The 21,376-nt window shown below is 39.0% G+C and overlaps 2 protein-coding genes across 4 annotated transcripts; one reads left to right on the top strand and one right to left on the bottom strand.

The window, feature by feature from the left end:
* The first annotated feature begins 13,544 nt into the window (after positions 1-13,544).
* On the top strand, positions 13,545-16,445 carry LOC136408527 (ATPase family gene 2 protein homolog A). The gene is made up of 8 exons (XM_066389560.1): positions 13,545-13,968; positions 14,041-14,757; positions 14,815-14,947; positions 15,062-15,341; positions 15,396-15,615; positions 15,668-15,802; positions 15,852-16,075; positions 16,214-16,445. Exons 1-8 carry the CDS (start codon positions 13,590-13,592, stop codon positions 16,436-16,438), a joined length of 2,313 nt encoding a protein of 770 aa, XP_066245657.1. The 5' UTR covers positions 13,545-13,589; the 3' UTR covers positions 16,439-16,445.
* Positions 16,446-16,758: 313 nt separating this feature from the next.
* On the bottom strand, positions 16,759-20,853 carry Rtel1 (Regulator of telomere elongation helicase 1). Of its 3 annotated transcripts, none has more exons than XM_066389554.1 (16): positions 20,604-20,853; positions 20,391-20,554; positions 20,200-20,338; positions 19,905-20,145; positions 19,667-19,849; positions 19,467-19,612; positions 19,261-19,408; positions 19,048-19,207; positions 18,622-18,991; positions 18,435-18,564; positions 18,258-18,385; positions 17,797-17,857; positions 17,563-17,741; positions 17,330-17,513; positions 17,111-17,274; positions 16,759-17,017 (listed from the first exon to the last, which is right to left on the bottom strand). In XM_066389554.1, exons 1-16 carry the CDS (start codon positions 20,808-20,810, stop codon positions 16,790-16,792), a joined length of 2,832 nt encoding a protein of 943 aa, XP_066245651.1. In that variant the 5' UTR covers positions 20,811-20,853; the 3' UTR covers positions 16,759-16,789. The 3 variants fall into 3 exon arrangements, with proteins under 3 accessions (XP_066245651.1, XP_066245652.1, XP_066245653.1); XM_066389555.1 differs by having other exon boundaries at positions 16,906-17,017; positions 17,073-17,274; XM_066389556.1 differs by lacking the exons at positions 16,759-17,017; positions 17,111-17,274 and having other exon boundaries at positions 17,364-17,506.
* Between the last annotated feature and the right edge of the window lie 523 nt (positions 20,854-21,376).

The raw sequence follows: 21,376 nt of genomic DNA, 5'->3' as shown, positions 1-21,376 counted from the left end.
AACACTGAACGTAGAATCCAAAAATGCAATAAAATATAGGGTGTTCCATTTAAAATAAGCAAGTAACTGTCGACTTCCGGTACAACCGGAAGTGTGACATTATTAAAAATATCTTAGATGAGGCCCTCCCAAGGTTCATATCAAACCGCAAAAGTTTTGTAATTTTTCTATTTTATGGTTTTCCCAAAACGTCAAATAGCAATTGCCGGTGGAACACCCTGTATATTAATCGGTCCATAGTCTCATTTATAAAGTGCAATGCTACTTCGATCCACGAAAAACGGCCCCATAAAAATACACTACCCTGTCTATACTTTACTCTTGACGTAACATGCTTTGGGTGAAATCTTGTACTAACCTTACAAGCCCCATTCCATTTGAATTTAAGTTTTTGTGTCAAGGTTCGTCGCTACATAATAAATTTTATAATCTAAAATATCTCTTCAAATAAAGTCAGGAAAAAATAAAAATGATATAGTAAAATTTGGTTTCTTTCTGGCTATCTCCGGAGGTATTCGGAATTTTTCCGGGATAAAAGTGGATCTTTCTTACGCACTAAATTGTGCGACTTTGCCCCAATGTGAGCAAAATTGTATCTCTTATAGATTCCGAAATTCCAATGATACGCCTCGAGTTTGGACCACCCTGTACAGTTTCTCTTCGGCTAATCTGCGTTGAACAGTCCTTGGATGAACTTTCAAATCCGGAATTTCAGCAATTATTTTCGAGGCAGGCAGCCACGGATCTCTTTAATAATTCTTTCATAATTCTCCTGTTCGTCCAAAATATTATTTTTCGCGACTTTCCCGATTTCGGTATAATTTCTACATGTGCTCTATCATTGTAGCAACTAATAATTTTAGATCATAGCATTTTGCAAAAGGAACTACCTGGAAATGGCAGTTACACTCTTTCCTTCCAAAAAAGCACTTACAACTATCGTTCTTAACTCTATGCCGATTGACTTACATTTTAGCATGTTTATTTCTGTAAAAGGAACGACGCATAAGCTCATTTAAATTGTAAAATTTCTTCGGTAAACTCACTTCAATTGTGTATCCGTTTTCTGTGTCCAAATTCGAAGGACTGCTCTAGGTTTGTCGCGGTTGTAACGTCTACTGATTAGAAAATTATTAAATTCTAGCTGATTTGACATTTCACGTCACAGGTGACATGACAACAACTTGTGTGTGCCAAAACGATTTCATGTCACTTGTGACAGCAGCCTACTATGACCCTTCAAACAAAAACGATTTTGATTTACGTTATTATCCGTTGGTTTAATAAACTTAAAAAACTGTGTTTTATCATAATAGTCGCTTTGCTTTTGTCCGACGCTGCAGGTAAGTTCAAAGAATTTTCCCTTTTAAGAGAATCCGGGGCTTGATTTATAGAGGAAGTACTTCACTCTGTTTGAAGAATCCTAATAAAGATGTGTTCCAAAAAACAAAGGTGTGAAAAGAATGTTTACTATTTACACTACTCGTTAGGCCGCTCTTCGTCGATATTTCTCTCGATTTGAGGGGCTAAATGAATCCAACCGGCCCCTCTAGCCATTCAATTAGAAGGCGTGACTGGCTTCAGAAATCCGCAAGGCTTCTATTCAGCCTAAGCTTGCCTAGATGAAATTATAGAGAGGCTCTACATATAGAGGGACTACACAGACACACCCACTTTAACGAATAATTTTGCACTTGTAATGTGGGAATTAGGCCCGGTATCGACTAGGTAGCCCTTATTCCGTCAAAGAATCATCGGATTTCTCATGTGGCGTAACGGAGATACTACAAAAACTACCTCTAGCTTCTAAACTGGTTCAGTGACCCCTCTGTGCAAAACCTTTTGGCAAATCACGTTTTGGCAAACGTCCTATTCAGTTTTTTGACCCAGTTATGGGATTATCCATCTAAATCTGATCTTACCGCGATAGCGTCGTTATGCAACATTTTATTTGTTATTTATTTGTGTAGCTGTGTTAGCCGGCCATCAGCAGTTTAACGGTTATATTAACGAGCATGACGTGTATACTTTATCCATTCAATAGTTCACTAGAGTAAACTACACGGCAGTTGCACCTCAATTCTAACCGTAGCAAACTGCAAAATCATTATCTAAGAAGGTGCACAAAAGAAGAGGATTTTAGAAAAAGTGCGAAAAGGTTCCAAGCGAACCGCGGTGATTTGCCCAATGGGCAGCCCATTGACCGGAATTTGCAATGCAGCAATGTGCTAAATCATTCAGAAAGCGCACAAGTTCTGATAAGGCGGGAAACTTTCAAACGAGCTGCAGTGCTTCATAATCAAAACGTATAGACAACACCTAATACACGACATCCGCAAAAAAGTCAAAGCCTCACGTTATCTGCTTCTGTTTAAACAAAATGGCCGACTTAGTAGGGCTAACAACGGTACCGTTTTTTCAGATCTCTTATCGCCAGATTGAATTCAATTCCAGATTTGATATGCGGCTTGATTTCTCATTGAGACTAATTACTCCGGCAGAACATTTCGATACACTAATTACCGCAAATAATAACAGTTCAGGAATAAATCACGCCAAGGTTGCTTGGCCGGCTCTCCCAGCAAAGCCGTAAAGCAGAATGCAAACGCCTCCTGCTACCGGTCAGTCGGTGCAGCGAGGGGGCCCCTGCGTGGGGCACGTAATCCGCGAAGGACCGGCCCCAGAACGTGTTGCGAATTCAATTAGAAAAATCGCTTGACCAATGGCCGAACTTCCCGCCAAAAATATCGAGGTCAGGCTTAATGGAAAGCAGCAAATATCTGAGAGGAGTTTCTGTACAAAGCGACGTTGATTATTCTAATAGTGTCCACGTCAGAGTGCACGCAAGTATTTGGGTTCTTCGAACTGTGACCCATTTTCCTGGTGCAGTCGGGCCCCATAGCAGATAAGCCTGAATGGGCTCTTTTGAGGCTTCGAACAAAATTGCTTTGTGGAAGCGCCAAGTTGTGTGTTTGCTCGTTAAAGTCAATAATCCTGTTTACTGGATATTCCCCCTACTGACGATGAATGAAAAAATAGATCTAACTGTACACGGTAAAGCGGTGGGATAACTTGAACCACCGTAAACGCTTCCGCGTCATATTCCTCATTTAATGCGTTGCGTGCGTTACGCAACCTAATTACTTAAACGTCTCGCTCGTTTTTTCCTAAACCCGTTTTAGAGGAAGTAGCTTTTCGTTACCATAAGGCCATGTGAACGCACTTGGCCGTATTCGATTACAGCTCTATTTTCTATGGGAACCGGAAATGGGGTGGACATTGGAGATCGGAGTCTTAGGGCAATTAGATCGGACCAAATTCGTTGCCATCAATGCTGAATTCAGGCAGCTCTTCGGTAACTGAAAATAAAGCTTCTGTGAAATTAAACCTTGGGCTTTAATTATTCGGACGGAAGGTAAAAGAAAATAAAACTGCACATGATGGCCATCAGAAGTGGTAATTTACCGGGAGCTAAATGAACGCTGCGAAATGGTTTTTAATGGGTATAATTGCTCACCCGAATGCAAACATGCGTTAATATTTATGTAGTTAATCCAGATTATTCTCCCTGGTGCTCAGATGGACATTGGAAATAAAACAAAAACGGTCGGTCTTGTCCGCGGAGCGGTTTTCGAAAGAAGGCGCAGATTAGACAGGACATTTGAGACAAGAAACAAGCCACGGGGCATTATCTTCGAGCTTCATCCGACCAACCCACACCTCGATCTCTTTCTCTTTACATGTAATTACGTGGAGATGCATATGATTTTCGACCAAGGCCTTAATCCGCTGATGGCGATCAAGATGTGGCGAGATTATCACAGAGTCGTATCACTTATTGGAATTATCAGTCATATTCAATGAAGTCCTTACTGAGTACTGTTAGAGATTCATTCTCGTTCGAAAAGTGCTCTAAAAGGAGTTCCGTACCTTCAGACTGGTTTTCTTTATGTCTGAAAGGCCTTTTTACATGCTCAAGCTACGCTACTGATAAATATGCATCAAGAAGTAGAGTAGTAGGTACGGTAGCCACTCGCCTGCCTAATTCCAGGTAGCTCGAAGATAAATTATTATGCTTTTTCATTATTCAAATTGATGCTGAATATCTACACAAAAGCTAAATGAAGCTTCCCGATAGCTCATAAACGGTTGTTAAAAGCTAGAAATAACATTTTTCCGAGGAAACTTCGTTATGTAAGCGCGCAGGTAAATGAGATGAACAATTCAAATTTCGCGCTTTAGATAATGCTGGCCAATCAAAACCTGGCGTCAGGGATTGGGCGGGCCGAGACACTGCAACAACAATAAACAAACCACGAAATCGGAATTTTGACAATGGCCCAACAGCCGCCATTTTCTCCGAAACTTTTCTTTGCTGGAATGATAGCACGTCAGAGTACTATTTGTGTGCGCATTTGCATCTGAAATGTGTGTCAAGGATTCGAGGACGAAAATTACTAAATTAAAAAAAAAATGAAAGCATAACGAATGAGCTTCACACGGTGAGACGCATCGGACGTGGAAGTATGGCAGTAATTGCAGATTGCAGTCTTTTTCTCGTCAAACCGTGAACGAAACACAAAGAAAATCACGATGTGAGAAGTTTTACAAGATTGCAAGGGCACGACGTCCTACCTTTAACAATTACACTCATAAAATTGGCCATATAATTGGCAAAATTTTTTAATTATTTTTTTTAGTTAACCATTAAGTCCTTTTTTTCGACTGTTGAAAATTTAACGAACCGTGAATTTTCATTACATTTCTCGTTTTTGCTGCTCCAGCGGAAGATTAAAAACGTCCACAATCATCATATACCTAGTTAGCATTAATTATTGCCGCAAATAGCTGCAGGAAACTTGAGGCTGCAATTTCCACAAATCGCATCCGCAAATTATGTTTATTTTTATATTGCCGCATAATGTGAAAAATCGAAAAACACAACTGCATAATGATGCTGCTGCAGTACGACGCCTAAGGTATTTTCAACTAATCCGGTTTTCCTTCCTTTGGGGGAATATTCGCAAAAAGTCACTAGCGCCGCTACTTCTATGTTTCTCCGCTTTTAATTAGTTAAAAGTCCAACTCGTCTACTCAAAGGTCATATAGAACCACTCATCTCGGCAAGTGCATCTACGAGGCCTACTTGAACGCAATTAAAAAAAAAGTTGAAAAGTGGTACCAAAACTCTCTGTGTTGGAGCTGATGGCATGGTAAATCTTGTGGCCGAGTAATACCCGCTCCAGGGTACCACTTTTACTGTTTTGTGTTGGTCATGGCTTGATAGTAACTCGTATACGGCAGGCAGGCGTACACTCGCCGTACGACCGGACGAAGAGAGTATCTCGGCGTCGCCTCAGGCCTTTTTTTAGACTTAGTACTCCACCAAGGACTGCAAGTTTAGAGGCTGTTCAACGGCAATCCTACCAACACCATTTTAACACTTTCATTTGTTCACTTTGTTGGTTGGTTGCTTTAAATATAAGCCCTCAGATCCCAGGTACCATCAGCGATATACGAGGTCCTAATTTTTTTCTTGACCCTGGAACGTTTTTCTTTGACACCGCAGAACCGCATATACTCCTAGCAGATACTTTTTATTAGTCCCTTCTAATGCCCCTTAAGAATCTCCTATTTCTATCGGAGAGAATAGAATTTTATCTGAAACGCCATATTTATTAACTCGTTTTTGAGACAAAAATCTCCTTTTCAGATCATTTAACGTAAAAATAACCGCAAGATATCTTCGATAAGTTGTGTCTTGACGATTCAGATATCGATCGAGTTTCTGATGTTAATGATACGGATAATGACATTTTTTTTGAACCGATATAATGAGGGGGAAAATCAAGATCAGAGTAACAATTCGTCGTTAGACGATGGGTAAATAAGCACTTACAACACAACAGTTCATTCGCCATTTTGTCAGGATTTTTCTATTTTGTTCTAAACGTTTAACTGTATATAGGCTGGTAATTCTATAAATTTCTTGCATGCAAATAAACCAACATAACATTCAATAATTAGTAGGTAATGCGCGTGAGGTTAACCTGAACTAACCTATGACACCAGAAAATACACGTACCAAATGGCCCAACAGCGTGCTGTAATAGCTGAGCATTCGTTGGAAACGCAATTGATTGTATTTGGTAGAGATCAGGCCAACTTACGAAGATGCTTTAATATGCTGCTAAATACCAAAATTAATCCTACTACTTTCACTCAAATTTGAAGTTTTCTAAGCATGTTTCTACAGTTTTTCAAAAGATTATGGAAAGCTTATTTTTCCACAAGGCTTATCTTAGCGAGGGTATCAGGACGAAATTGTGTAAATAATTAATTTTGTTCACTGTTTATAATAATGTTCTGTCCTGGACTATTCTTATTCAGAAAGCCCGAGTTAGATCGCAGAGGCCGTAAGGGTAAATTCTCGCCTGAGTTTTCCTTTGGACCTCGAAAATATAGTCATATAAGTCCCGCCTATGAGCCACCTGGTTTAAATTGGAAAAGGCTTGCAAATTTCCAAAAATAGAGGGTATCCCAAAAATATATCGATAAAATTTAAGGCGTGGTAGGGTACATCAATTCAAAATCTTTTTCTTTAATAAATATGTGCCCGCAAAACAAAAGAAAACGTCAATTTTTCATTTAAAGAACACTGATATGAACCGGTGGATTGGAAGAGGAAGCCTTATAGCTTGGCCCGCGCGTTCTCCTGATCTTAACACTGTGGATTTTTTTCCTTTGGGATTATCTCAAATCCCTGGTCTACAAAACGCCTATCCGTAATGAGGGAGATCGTTTAGTAAAAAAAATGGCCAGTTACACACATCTAGAAGCTATTCCCGAAATATACCATAGAGCCCATGAGTCAACGAACTGACGGTGCAATCTTCTTATTGAAGCAAATGGTCAATATTTTAAACAATTACTGTAAACCATCGTTTATCAATGAAATTGCGTCTAACACGAACTAAAAGTAATAATTATAAAAACCAAAACCGTGTTGCCTTTTTTTTCCTCAAACGATTTATTTGCGGGCATACGTTTATTAAAAAAAAATTTGTATTGATGTCTAGCACCACCCCTTAAAGTTTATCGGTATATTTTAAGGACACCTTGTGTAATAAATATAATATCCGAGCATTCCCACTAGAGAGCACCACCCTATATATGTATGTATCTCTACCAAATGCGCCTAAACTGCATTTGTCGACTCGCAGGCCGGGTGTTCGTTTCCAATATAGTTAGGGATTTTTTGTATTTTTTTTATTTCAGTGTCTTTATTTTTACGCGATTTTGGGAACTACTATAACGGGACTCACAACAAAAACAAAAATTAACGTGACTTTTTTTTCGAATGAGGAAAGCCTTCAGTACTGATTGGGCCTTAGTCGAGGCCGCATTTCAAAACAGTACCCCGTAGGCCTTGCGGGCAAGAGTGGTACGCGGGACGCGAAGGGCCTGGAAGGTTGTACGAGTGCGGGGCGCGGGGCAGGAGGGGAGAGAAAGTCACTGACACCGCAGCTCGTGAGTTCAAGGCGATCTCTTTAAGCTTTGTTGGTGCTTTAAGTGATGGACTCTTCCTAGACCCGTTTCGAAGAAGACCACGAAGCATATATTTCTGATTTTCTAGACCAAGTCAAATCATTTACCTACATAAGGGAGAGTGAAAGGGAATTTCTTTAAGCAATGCGAACTACAATGTTTTTCTGTCAAAACAATAACTCATCAAGGCATCATGAAACTGATTCTTTTTCACGATTGCACGGTCACGTTCTGCAATGGGGAGCAGCAAATAAACCGCGAAAGCGATGGGAAAAAATCGCGTACGCTGCAGAATGACTAAGCAGGGGCATTGCAGATTTATGAAATTGCAGGAATAATGAGAAGTTTTTTCTGCCGTCCGCAAGGCTGCATACTAATAAAATGTTTACCTTGTCATCGCGGAAGAGGAACAAAATAACAAAATCTTATCACATAGTCATATATTGTACAATTACACACGTTGGCGGAATGCTCGAGCTCTTCCGCCATCACCAACTTGTGTGTGGATAACTGTTCTTCCATACAGGTGAACAAACCTCTTAATACAGTAGATGATGGCATTTTGTTTACTTCTGTATATTGTTATTTAAATGAGCGTCATATGGCTCCCAATGAAGTGTACTTACACACCGAAGAGCTAACCTATGACAATGTCCAAGCTTGTTTCAGATACCGTTGGAAAGTGATTAGGGTTATTAACGACTGACTTATTTACCAACAAACCGACGTTTATTATTTTCTGGTAGTTGTGTTTGCGCTATCTAATCAAAACAGCCGTTAATTAGACCTGGATAATTGACATGTGTGCTGACGCTCTCTCTCAATAAATTTCCGTTTGATTTATGGTTGCAACCAGGATGTCGCTTAATTAATCGGTGGCCGCCGAGACGGAACGAAAGAGTCACTTGGGTTGGCTTATTTGCATGCAATAAATATATGAAATTATGGGCATTGGAAATTTAGAAATAGAGGGATCTCGACGAAATGGTGACGGATTTTGTGCGTGTTGTAATCATTCGTTCGCCCATCTCTCTGTTGAATTAAGGTTGGCGCCCATGTACCATCTGACCTCACACAAATTCTAGGGTTTTTGAACTCGTCACTTTACATTGAACTTGAAAATAAAAAGCATCCTTCTTCCTTCTTGTCTTATCGCGCCGGACCGCATGTCCAATCAGGGCCAATTAGACGGTGTAGTCACGTACGGCACCGGTGTGGGTTTTATTTGTGTCCCATATGGCAAAAACACAATAAAATAGGAAAAACCTGCCTTACATGCCGTATTGTCTTGTTTGGCGAAGGTTGGACGTTTTTATGCATATGCGTCGGATAAGAATAAGTAGCGCTCCTCACTCGCACCCTTGTGCAGTGCAGCCCTCCGGCACTAGGGACTAGTTCCTTGATGTTTAAATCATAGACCCTTTAAATCAACAATAGACAATAGGGCATTTCCCTAATTGTATTTGGCGTAACTGAATTGCTGTTATTCTCTCGAGGGCTTTGTGTTAATTGCTCAATGCGAGTTTCATAAGGTGTTAGGGTTAAATGGGTCAACTCAGCAGCGACTCCAATCGCGACGGTTTTCTTAACTTCGGGACACATCCGGGTGTCGGGAGTTTACACGAGGGTGCATCATTGTCTCGTTTAAGCCGTAAGGCAAACAAACTTTTAAAAACAGATTACAATAGAGCAATAAAGAGAATAAAGAAAAACCGGTAGCGTGCGGCTTGTTTGTCACACATTGCGCTTATTTATTTCGAAAAGAAGATGCCGCCGATAAACGTTAAAGGCGACCGGCAAAATGTGCCGCCTTTATCTTCTTGTGATGCTTAACATAGTCGTCATTATTTTTCTTGCTGCTAGACGCGCCCTGTGTGGCTTATTTATTAATAGTGCCGATGAGGAAATCTCTGGAAGCGGCCAAATGCAGGGAAGCGTTTTTTGAATATCTGCATCTCGAGCCCTGTGTGGCTTCACATTCTTAAACATGAATAACGACGCAGCCTTTAATCTGAAGACCGGTAGCTATGGCTTTAATGTCCCTTCATCACTCGGGCCGACTTAATCGCGTTTTGTGCGTCTGATGTTTCCTTTCCAAAAGAGAAAAAACTGACGGCGAGATTTAGTGGCGAGGCCCGAGAGAAACCGAAACGCATATTATAAAATATTAATTATTTCGGCTCGAGAAGGGACAATTTACCGGAGTTCATTTTCAATCACGTCCCGAGCCATTGTGCGCCCATCAGAAGAATGAAAAAATCCATCTTTCATTGGTCTCCAAACCTCGGCTACCTGTGTTACAGCCGGTGTGCAGAACACCTGTGTGCCTCTACCTGTTTCTAATTTTTTACGTCCTCATGCATTTATGCAAGCGTATATTTGTATATGTTTCTTTATGCGCGAAAGCTTTTTCACATGTTCATTAAGCCAATTTGTTTTAGCGCGTTATTCTGCCTGCCGGGTACTGCCACAAGTGGCTACAACTACTTCGATGGCATTATGGATGTTTGACTACGCCATTAATTCTCTTAAGGTTCTCGCTGCTTGATTTATCCCGACGGAAAGAAACTTTTTCTTACGAACACCAAAGGTGACACGCAACCCCGACAACCATATCCCCGGGATAATTGTCTTATCTCGAGCTTGCATTGAATTTCCCGTTAGATCCAAAAAAAAAATCGGCACCAAACTAGCCCTATTAATGTCACCGCAAATTTCACACGTTTTTCTATTGTGAGAAAACCCTTCGTGCTTTCGCTTTCTTTTGTGACGATTGTTTGGTCACCCTCTGGCCAAAATAAGCTGGAGATGGGGTTGATTCGGGGGATTTCGAGAAATACGATAGCCCCGGGCAGTTTATACGGTTGTGCAAGACGGATTTGCAGAAAATGTCGTTTGATTGAAGGGTTGCTAGAGAAGTGGACAGGGCCGCAGTAGCTCACGGGTTTTACCTGGAGGCGTAAGGTTGCAGGTTGCAACTTACGGGAATCCCCCTCTGTCATTATGGATAAAGAAAATCTGGGCCAGTTTGGCAACGAAATCCTTCCTTTGTGCGAATAGGTGTTGAAGAATACACCTGAATCTACTTGAAATAGATTAAAGTGTAATTCAGACTTTGTTTGTTGTACTAGGCAGCGTGTAAAAGAGTTGCTCCCCTCTTTCAGCTATTTCTGTCCCAACTAAGCCTCAGAAAGGGGACTTCACTTAGGTAGTTACTTTTTGAATAATCAGGCATGATGTCCTTGTTTTGACTGAATAGGATTTATAGAATTTCGGCTTCCACGACGCTGGTAATCGTAGCAAAGGTTCTTGACAGTTGGCGAATGTATATTTCTCTCTCTGGAATTTTGCTCCAAATCACTCTTTTAGGCTTGATCGGTCATCCGAGCCCTTCTTCTCCACTTTTTCCCATTTCACTTTATAGTATATGTTCCCACCGTTTTTTTGCATGCCTCAATCCTCCTATCTGAAGTCATTGATCCAGATTGGAGGCTCACGCCAGTAAGGCACCTTTGGCACGTGCAGAGTCACTAGATATTTCTGTCCTAACTAAGCCTCAAAAAGGGAATTTCCCTAGAGGTAGGTATTTTTGAATTATTAAGCACAATGTCTTTGTTTCGACTGAATAAAATGTATATAATTTCCATGACGCTGATAATCGTAGCAAAGATTCTTGACAGTTGGCGAATTTAATCTTTGTGGAATATTCCCTCTCAACAACTCTTTTAGGCTTGGCCGGTCACTTGGGCCCTCCTCCCACAGCACACCTCCGATCACAGCGATCCTCGAATGACCCATTTCACCTTATAGTGTATACTCCCACTGTGTGTTTACACGCCTCAATCCTCCTATCCGAAGCCATTAATCCAGATTGGAGGCTCACGCAACCCCAGTAAGACAACTTTGGCACAACAGTAAGCAGATGGATAGCTCCCCTGATTTCCTTCTGGTGGTCTAGCAGACGTGCCGTCTCTTTGCGATTCCCCAATTTGCCCCCATAAATCCTTCCTGCTCAGGGCTTGTGATAGCCCAGGGCACAAGAACGTCACAAAGGTCAATCCTTCCCTTATCGAATGCTGCTTCTGTGTCAAACAAGACCACTAATAGAGGGAATAACAGTTCTTATCTTGTGTACCACTGACTGGAGAGTTGTTTTTGCCGGCCTTTGTCCTTTCTTACGGGTTGTCGCCCCAGTGCGCCGTGGCCCAAATGCGGATAAAAAGCGGATTAAACCTTATTCTATTAAGATTGTTGGGAATGCTTTGAATTTTTGTGGTGGAAACATAAGTAGTGTTCTTAGAATTTTCAGCCATTAGGGCGAGATATATGCGTTCCGCACCCTCGAGAAGACGACCATTGCTTCTTTGAAGTTCCGGAGCCAAGTTCCGCTTCGTTGCATTGGACCCCCTCAGAAAGGGCGGCCCCGCCTTTCCACGAAGTTAGTAAATAATTCTGCCGTGATTAGGTCGATTTAACGAAGATTAAAGCCCCGTTTTATATCTCTAATAAAAGAAAAGCATGCAATAATTCCTCAGTTTCTTTTGTACAACGCGAGTTCCAAGTCAATTATGGTCATTGGTCGGTTGATGGGCAAGTCTTCTCTCAGCACTCATCATAATTATTTTAATCTGATCCGTTCAATTATGCAATTACGGTAGATCTGCTCAGATTCCTGTAATTTGTAGTGTTGAGATTTATATATTTAAACTTTTTTGCGTTTCGTGAGTGGCGTCGCGTATTACGATGGGTCAGTCATTTGGGCAAGGCCGGCCAAGATTGCCCATTTGCTTTATTATCCGGTAATTAATCCTGGATAAGTGAAATTCTTGTACCATAGCTAATTGAGATTAATTGCACAAATATTTTATTATCGGCCGTGTCGTCGTGCTTTGTGTAGATAACGAGCTATTTGGTTGCGTGTTGTCGATTGTAAACACCCTGTAAAAATGTACCATAATGAACCGTCATTAGCTCTGTTGCCTTGCATGGGGCTGAGAGCTGAAATTACGGTTTGATAATGATGAGCTTTCTTGTGAGAATTTCATATGGAATTGGAGAACAAACAATATAATTCTGTATAAGAAATTGTGACTTTCATTTTCAAATTGCCCGTAAAAATGTCCCCTAGTTTAGATTAGCCTGCAGATGGGTCTTTTTACGACTTTTCTAAGATATCTCTAGAAGTGAACATCTCGGTTTTCCTACTTTTAATAGGCAATTAAATTTTGACTCTTTCTAAATCACCACAACAAATGCGTGAGAAATGTAGACGAAACTTCAAGCAATGATTCATAGCTTTACACGAATACTAACTATGATAATTAATTATAAATAATAATTAACGAAGGGAAGCATAACACAAGATGTAAATTCAAATCGAAATTTGTACCGCGTAAATTTTACTTACCGAGCATCTGGCGCCATCTCTTCGAAAGTAACCAAACATCCCATCCTTGAAACGTGAGAACTTATCTTGGCTTCGCTACCTCCTCTGTGCGTGCCTTACAAATATAAAATATCCTGTAAATAAATACTTGCGCCACCTGCACGTGATTAGTTTAAGAAGAAAGTATTGAACAGCACTGTATTCAGCCCGCTATTACATTGAAAAAGTTTTTTAATAAAGTTTTGAGGGTAATGGGCACCAGAATTGCGCCACGTCTAGTGTAGTTCAAAAATAATGGCGTCCTGTCTATTAAACAGTTAAAAACAATTAGCTTATATTCTATTATGCGCGCGCAATAAACGCTCCCCATTTAAAATGAAACAAGTTCAACCCTGTGAAACGCCCTCGCCCTTGCGGCATACCAATCGTCGAGACGATACAATCGACCAATCAGTGGCCATTAGGTGTTAGATATTTTATATTTTTAAGACATATTATAGGCTCTCTTTCCTAATCCTTAATGTAAACAAAGATACATATAATCCTTCCGCTGAAGGCAAAAGCAGAAACGTCAAAGAACAAAATGTAGACTTATCCCAAAGAAATGAAAACATTTTGAATTTAAACGTGGATAACGCCACGGTTTTCTTCAACAATGTCTCAAACGAAAACGAGAAAAACTCCCTCGGCACAGTGGTATCAATGCGAAAAATGCCATTCATATATTACGCACAAAGACATAGAGCTTCATGAAGCAATGTGCCCCCCCGACTTAGAAAATTTGAGCCACACTTTCTTGCTTGATGGAGTGTTGTTTGGACTTCTGGATCTTAAACCCTGCGAAGAAATAAAGAATTTGAGCAGCAGAGAGAAAGATGGCATGTTGTTTATTAGCCAAGCAGCGATGCAACTTTGTGAATTTGCCATCGGGGACCCTGTGATTTTGGAGTCAAGGGGTGGGAGTGCCCCTCTAGTGCTAAAAGTGTGGCCTACAGTCGAGAAGGGATTGACATCAGTACTTCTAACTAGGAATTGTAATTATTTCATACTTCCTAAATACTTCCCAACTTCTTTTTTAATTAGAAACAATTTTTGAATGGTTACAGGTCTGGAGAATGGGAATTTGATTCAAAATGATTTTGTTATTGTAAAAAGGTTTATTGAAACTGAAGTAAAGGCAGTGCAAATATCTGTGGTTATATTAAATGGACCCAAGTCTTTGGAACTTACTTCAGAACTAAGTAATCGCCTTTCTAAATCTTATGAGGGCAGATATGTTACAACAGATAATATAGCTCATATAATGTTTTATGGCACTAGGTTGAAATTTGCTATAAAACTAATAAAGTATAAAAATGACTGCAAGGGCATTGAAGAGCAAATTGAAGAGCTTTGCTTAGTGGACCAGAGGATGTTTTATTTAATAGATTCCAAAACAAAGTGGCAGATATTTAAGACACAAGAATCCTTTAATGAGGCAAATCAGGCAACTAAAAAGCAAGAAATTGTAGGCCACAAGGCTGAAATTGATGAAATTCTTGAAATGATAAAGGCAACATTTCGAAAATCAAAAAGTTTGGCAGTTGCTGGAAATAAATCAGTACTACTGCATGGCAATTCTGGTACTGGAAAAACTACAATTGCAGAAATGATTGGAAAGGAGACTGGGTTTAATACAGTAAAGATTTCTGCTGCCAATTTATATGGAGCTACAATTAAAGCACCAGAAGATGCCATTAGAGAGCTTTTTCAAGAGGCAATTTGGAATGCTCCTAGCATACTTATTTTAGATGAAATTGATATTTTATGTCCTTCAAGAAGCAGTAAGTGTTATATCTTTTTTTTTTTTACTAGATAAGTAACATTTTTTTACTTACAAGGTAGAATATCAGATTCAGAAAAAAGACTTTTATCAACATTACTAACTTGCATTGACAGTCTAAAGCAATCACCAGAAGTATTTATCATAGCAACTACCAACAAACTTGACAATATAGATCCAGCATTTCGAAGGTGATTAAACTCTGCTTCTACAAAACACTGTCCACATTCAGCAGAAATGCCAACAATTGCACAACTGGTACTTCTACTGGATGGGGACAATGATTAATTTACTGGAAACTTCAGATGTGGCCGACTGGATCGAGAGATTGAAATTGTGAGCCCAAATCCTAAAACTCGCAAACTCATACTTGAAAACCTGATAATTCCCCAAAGCCTCTCGAACTCAGACCTCCAAGAAGTGGCATTAAATACTCATGGCTATGTTGGGGCTGATTTGGTGTCTCTTTGCTCTCAGGCAAGCTTAATATGTTCTAGAAGAGAAGGAGATAAAACTGACTTAAATGATTTTAAGTTAGCTTTAAGAAAAGTGAGACCAAGTGCCATGAGAGAAGTTCAAATTGAGGTCTGTTGTAATCTGGTGTTAGTGGACCTTTTGAGAATATAAATGTTATCTTAGGTACCAAGTGTAAAATGGTCAGACATTGGGGGCCAAAATGACTTAAAACTACTCCTTAGACAAGCAGTTGAATGGCCCTTAATATACCCTGAGAGCTTTACAAGACTGGGAATAACACCTCCCAAAGGTGTTTTAATGTTTGGTCCTCCAGGCTGTTCTAAAACCATGATTGCCAAGGCTTTGGCCACTGAAAGCAGATTAAATTTTTTGAGTATTAAAGGTGATAGCTTGATGCTGCATTGAGCCTTTATAGTTAAAAGTAAATATTGTAGGTCCTGAATTGTTTAGCAAATGGGTGGGAGAATCTGAGAAGGCTGTAAGGGATGTATTCAGTAAGGCACGACAAGTTGCTCCATCTATAATATTTTTTGATGAAATTGATGCTCTTGGAGGGGAAAGAGGGACAGGTTAGTTGTAGTATTTTTCACTTTGCTGGAAAATTTTGTGTTCATTTAGGGTCTTCCACAAGCGTTCAAGAGCGCGTATTAGCCCAACTTCTGACTGAATTAGATGGCATCACACCCCTATCTGATGTCACTATTGTGGCAGCAACAAATAGGCCTGACAGAATCGACAAGGCGCTTCTGAGGCCCGGGAGATTGGACAGAATTGTTTACGTCCAACTTCCAGACGATGAAACCAGGCGCGAAATTTTTAGGATCAAACTATCCAAGATGCCGGTAAGGGATTTATGGTTTAGCTGGTTATAAAGAGTGTAAAATCAAGGTATTCATGCATCCTGAGCCTCCACTTTATAACCCGATACATATTTAGATTCCACATATACCAAAAGGCCAAATAATTATTATCTGTTGCAGATTCAAGATGTGGATGTTAATACTTTAGTGACCTGCACAAAAGGTTACTCAGGGGCAGAAGTCAACGCAGTATGCCATGAAGCCGCAATGTTTGCCTTAGAGGAAGATTTGCAAAGTGCTTTCATAGAGACTAGGCATTTTGAGAAGGCTTTGATGATGGTCACACCTAGAACTCCACAGAATTTACTCAAAATTTACGAGGATTATATCAATATAAAAATATAGTCACTAATTATTGTTTGAATGGTCGAATCCGTAGCTAACAGAAGATATGATATAGTGGACAGTGGTTCAGGACTTGAAGAAAGCGGGATGATACGTGTCAGTTTTATTTCATGTGTAAAGCTGGACGAAAATAATTTTAAAGCATTAAACACCTTGCTGCTACAGGACCTATTTTGGACAAATGAAGAGTTAGATATTGAATATGACAAATCTTAAAGCTGGAAGTTTGTCGATTTTATAACCTCAAACGTAGGGTGATTGCAAAACGTAAACCCCACCTAAAAACAAACATAATGTAACTTGAAACATTTTTATTAAGTATTTTACAATAAAATTAAATATCTTAACATTTTACAAATTTTCAGGAATGGGCACATTAATGCGTTTTAGAAAATTGAGGTAAAACGGTTGATGAGACATCTTAATCACTTGACTTAATCCAATAAGGACGAACTTAAGATGTTGCGGTATTAATTTATCCGCGCCTTCAAGGAGTTTCTCGATATTGCTTTCCACGGAATACTCACGCAGAAGGAGTGAGAATTGTTCAAATATCGGTTTCGTAAGTTTAGATCTCAACTAAAATATTTTAAAAAATCATAACGTAGGGAGATTTAGGTGTTAAAACAGCTACCAAAACAATAACCAATAAATAAAAATGGATAAAAGTACCATCTTGACGTAGTCTGCCATGGACATTTTTGAATCAAAGTTCTCGTTATCTGGCCTTGAGACCAAACAAATTTTTCTTCTCTTGGAGTTGTTAACGAGTTTACCCTTTCCTTCTCGTTTATGTATAGTAACCAGACCGTTTGGATTATCTGTCGATTGTATACCTTCAAAAATCCTGGTTTTTAATGCAATTTAAACTTAATTATTTAGTCTTTGTACCAGTGTAATTATTTAACAAATTTTCACTGATAAAACTGTATGAAGTAGTTGCATTTTGAGCTTGAGATGCACTGCTGCTTCCTGATTCTGTAGAACTGAAGTTAAAGTTACTACCTGTATAACGTTTAGAAATGTCAAATTCAGCTTTTGGTGCTTGGGTTGGCTTCATGCTAGAGCCTGGGAACTACTCGCATTAATTAGACTTTAATTAGCCTAAAACTACAATTACTGACCTCTACTTGTGCATTTTTAAAAAATTGACTTAGGTCTCGAATCACTTCCCCGTATCTATTGATTACTTTTATATGCCTCTGCAGCCATTTCGACATTTGCTGTTTTATAAGCGCATTGTTGAATCGTTCATCCAGGAGCAAGATTGCACCAAAATCATTCTTGTGGCGTATAACGCGGCCTACAAAAAATAGCACGTAAAATTGTCTTTCTGCTAAATATAATTCTCAGCGAACCTATGGCCTGATTTACAGCTCTAGAAGCTTCCAGGGAGTACCAACTTTGGCCGTTTAAATACTGGAAATTGAGTTAGAAAGCAACGTGTTTTTGGGAATTTGTACAAGGTGATTTTTTTATATTTAGACTGAAACCCCCTGATCATTCATATTCTGGTCTATACGTAATATTTTATTAGTTAAATTAGGGAAAAGTGTGCAAATTATGGCTTAGTAAGTGTGCGTTTTCACATCGGTCATATCTCCAACATTTTTCTAAATTTTCAGCACAGCACTGCACTATACCAGTACACTAGATATTTGTCTGTATATTTTAGAACTATTTACAGTTAACTTAAACGTTTGCTATTATCATATGAAAAATAAATTAAATACTCCATTGTTTCAAAAGCCCTGTATGAATCAGTTAGACAGTCTAAACCTGAATGAATTTCTCTGTATATTTCATAATTAGCCCTTACCTCTTTATCTTGTGAATGACATACATCTAAATACTTTCGCTTCAAAATTACCCGCGGGTCCTTCAATGGAGGATAGGGTAGTCCTGTAATCACAACTGCTCGACCATAAGCGTCGGCAAAATCCAGTCCTAAATTGAATCCGTAAAGTTAAAAAAATTTCAAATTTCTCAAATTAACCTTCCGAAACTTTCCCCCTGCAAACAGCCATAAACATGGCCCCCTTCAATGTGGGATCTCGGATTTTCTCGTAATACCCATTCATGGCAGCGTTAAATGCTTCTTTTTGTTTTGGTTCCACAAATATTGTCTATTATACACAATTTTATTATGATGTAAAAACATCACTGAATAATTTAATACTTACTTTGTGGGCGGATATAGTAGCCCATATCCCTTCTTGCTCCCAAGCAGCCTTACATTTATACATTATGGGGTATGAGGGAAAGAAAACCAACAAACCTTGTGGTATTATTCGGGTCATATTAACAATGGTTCTCCCTAAGGAGGAAATGTAGGTTGGGTTATCTCGGTTTTGGTAACTGCTGTTCAGTGTTTCTCCATCAGGTCCTTTAGGAACGATCTTAACGCATATTTGTTTTTCGGACACAATATGGGGGTTTTCTAAGCGAACCTTAACGTCCAAACCCAGTTCGGAAATTAGAGGTTTTAGAGGAGCTAAAGTGCCACTTGTTATAATCAAACTTTTGATCCCTTGAGCTGCTATAGCATTCATGCTATGGCACGGCAAAGTATTATTTCAAAGGAGTAACAAGAATTAACAGCAACTCACCCAAAACCTGGATTAAAACACCAGAAACTTAACACTCGCTGCGTCTTACCATTTGTAGAGGATTTATCAAACCAAGCATTTGCTCTCTTGTCTTCCAGACCTTTAATTAATTCCTCCCTTATGTGCACCTTATAAGAATGTTTAATCATTTCTTTTGAACCTGTTGAGAGGCTGAGCAAGTGACAAAATTGAGATTTTTCAATGTATTTTTACCAAATGGAACAAAAACTATAGAAAGAAAATCAGCAAAATGTAGCAATCCTTTTCCTTTTCTGGCGAATGGACCATTACCTTGAGCTGTAAGGAATTGAATCATTTTTTCAACTAAACTGGCTATTGCAGGAAAATTTGAAGAGGTAATCTGCAAAGAACTTTTCCCCTGCATAAAGAAACACCTAACTTTCAAGTCGAAAACAAACCATAGATTTTTCCAGTAAATCATAAATATAATCTCCAGGGAAATTTGTAATCTCATCTCTTGCAGCTTGCAATGGTACATTGTTTAAAACCTTCTCAAATTCATGTAACATTAATTTCAATGAAGCAAGCTTTTCTGGATCCAAGTCTAAAAACATCTCTCTGGAATTGACTATTAGAAACTTAATTTTAAAATATAAACCTCCATGCTCAGGATCAGAAAACATTCCTGGAGTTTCTGATATCATTTTCATTATATTAGCAGTTTCCTCAATACTTAGAGCCACATCAGTGCTTCGTATTTCAATGGAAGCAGAGTCTTCACATACTTTTTCCACATTGTGGCCCTCATCAAGGATTACCACAGAATTGGTCAATGATAGACCTTTTAAAGGTTATTTTAGACAAACTAATTCTAGATAGGTACAATGAAGGCTTACCCAGAGACTTCCTACATAATGGATCTAACAAGTAATTATAAGGAGTAAAAATAATATCAGCATGTTGCTTTCTCTCCTTGGTCATATAGTATGGGCAAAAAGTGAGCTTTTTCCCCATTTTCATCATGTCCTCTATGTCCAAAATTGGCGTGTTGCAAACTTCAGGATCTTCCTTTCTTATGTCCACTCTATTATTAAAATGACAAGCTCGAGTGTCTACTTTCAAATGGCACATTTGCAACTATGAGGAAAATCAAGATTTATTAAAAAACCAAAAGTATGGAGAAAATATTACTCGTATAGAAGCATCAGTTTCATTTAAAACCTCTGGATGTATGCAGAGTTGATCTCGGGAGCCCAGAACTGAGCAATGCATGTGATTATAAGCAGTTCTTTTTAACTCTTGTACTGCCTGACTCAATTGTGAATGTGTTCTATAAATCAGTTCATAAAACCCTAAATTCATTTAAAAAAACCGTAACAAACCTAGAAGCATATATTATGGTAGGTAACCCTAACAGCTCCCTCCCTGCAGCCTTTATCTCAGCTTTTTTGTTTATGTCTGACAATCCCCTTAAAAACTGTGATGACCCTGAAGCTTGTAAATTGCTTGATGAGTCTGAATTATCTTCAGCAACTTTCCTTTGGGCCTTAATTACAAGTTGATCACAGAACTCACTGGGTTTAAATTTAACTTACCTGGAGTCTTGACTTTTTCTGTTGAAGCCATGCTAAGGAACTGCACAGCAGTGACAAAGTTTTTCCAGTACCAGTAGGGCTTTCTAATACAGCAGTTGTTTCACCCTCTAGACATTCTATAACTTTATCCATGTAATCAACCTGAATATCGTAGGGTTGAAAGGGGAATTCTACAGGAACACCCCTAATGGTAGTAACGACACTCATAATGAAAAATAGTTTATGAAGATTAAGACGAGAGATTAAGATAAGAGAGATTAGTTGAAATTAAATAGAAAAATGGCTTAACAATAGTAATAATGGAGTAAGCATTTAAATTCAATATATCAACGGTTTTGTCCCATTATTTTATTTTAGGAGTGGACGAAGGAAACATATTTAAAACTAAGACATAACCTATAACAAAAATAGATTTCCCGCCTATAACAATTGACTAAGCTTCTGATATTCAGTAAACCGTGAAGTAGGAATGGTGGTACAAGTCTAGTTCCAGCGATGATGTTGAAATATTTCGCTAAATTTTTCAAGTTTCTGAGGTCACCCTTGAGGAATATTATGAGGTATGCTAAAATAAATAAAAGTATCGTCGATCTTTGAGAAGCCAAGGTTCTGGGGAATTTTCAATAATGTGGGCAATTTGAGTTTAAAGAAAGTGGAAGCATGCAGCAACGCGCTGTTGCCTTTTTGTTTGATAACACATTATACTATGAGATGTGATGAGTTTCCCCTCTCTTACTCTCTTTCACTTATTATATATGATTCGCCTTACTATG

The sequence above is a fragment of the Euwallacea similis genome, chromosome 4 (assembly GCF_039881205.1).
Source record: "Euwallacea similis isolate ESF13 chromosome 4, ESF131.1, whole genome shotgun sequence".
In the NCBI taxonomy this organism is placed as follows: Eukaryota; Metazoa; Arthropoda; class Insecta; order Coleoptera; family Curculionidae; genus Euwallacea; species Euwallacea similis.
This window is presented reverse-complemented; position numbering and strand designations above follow the sequence as displayed.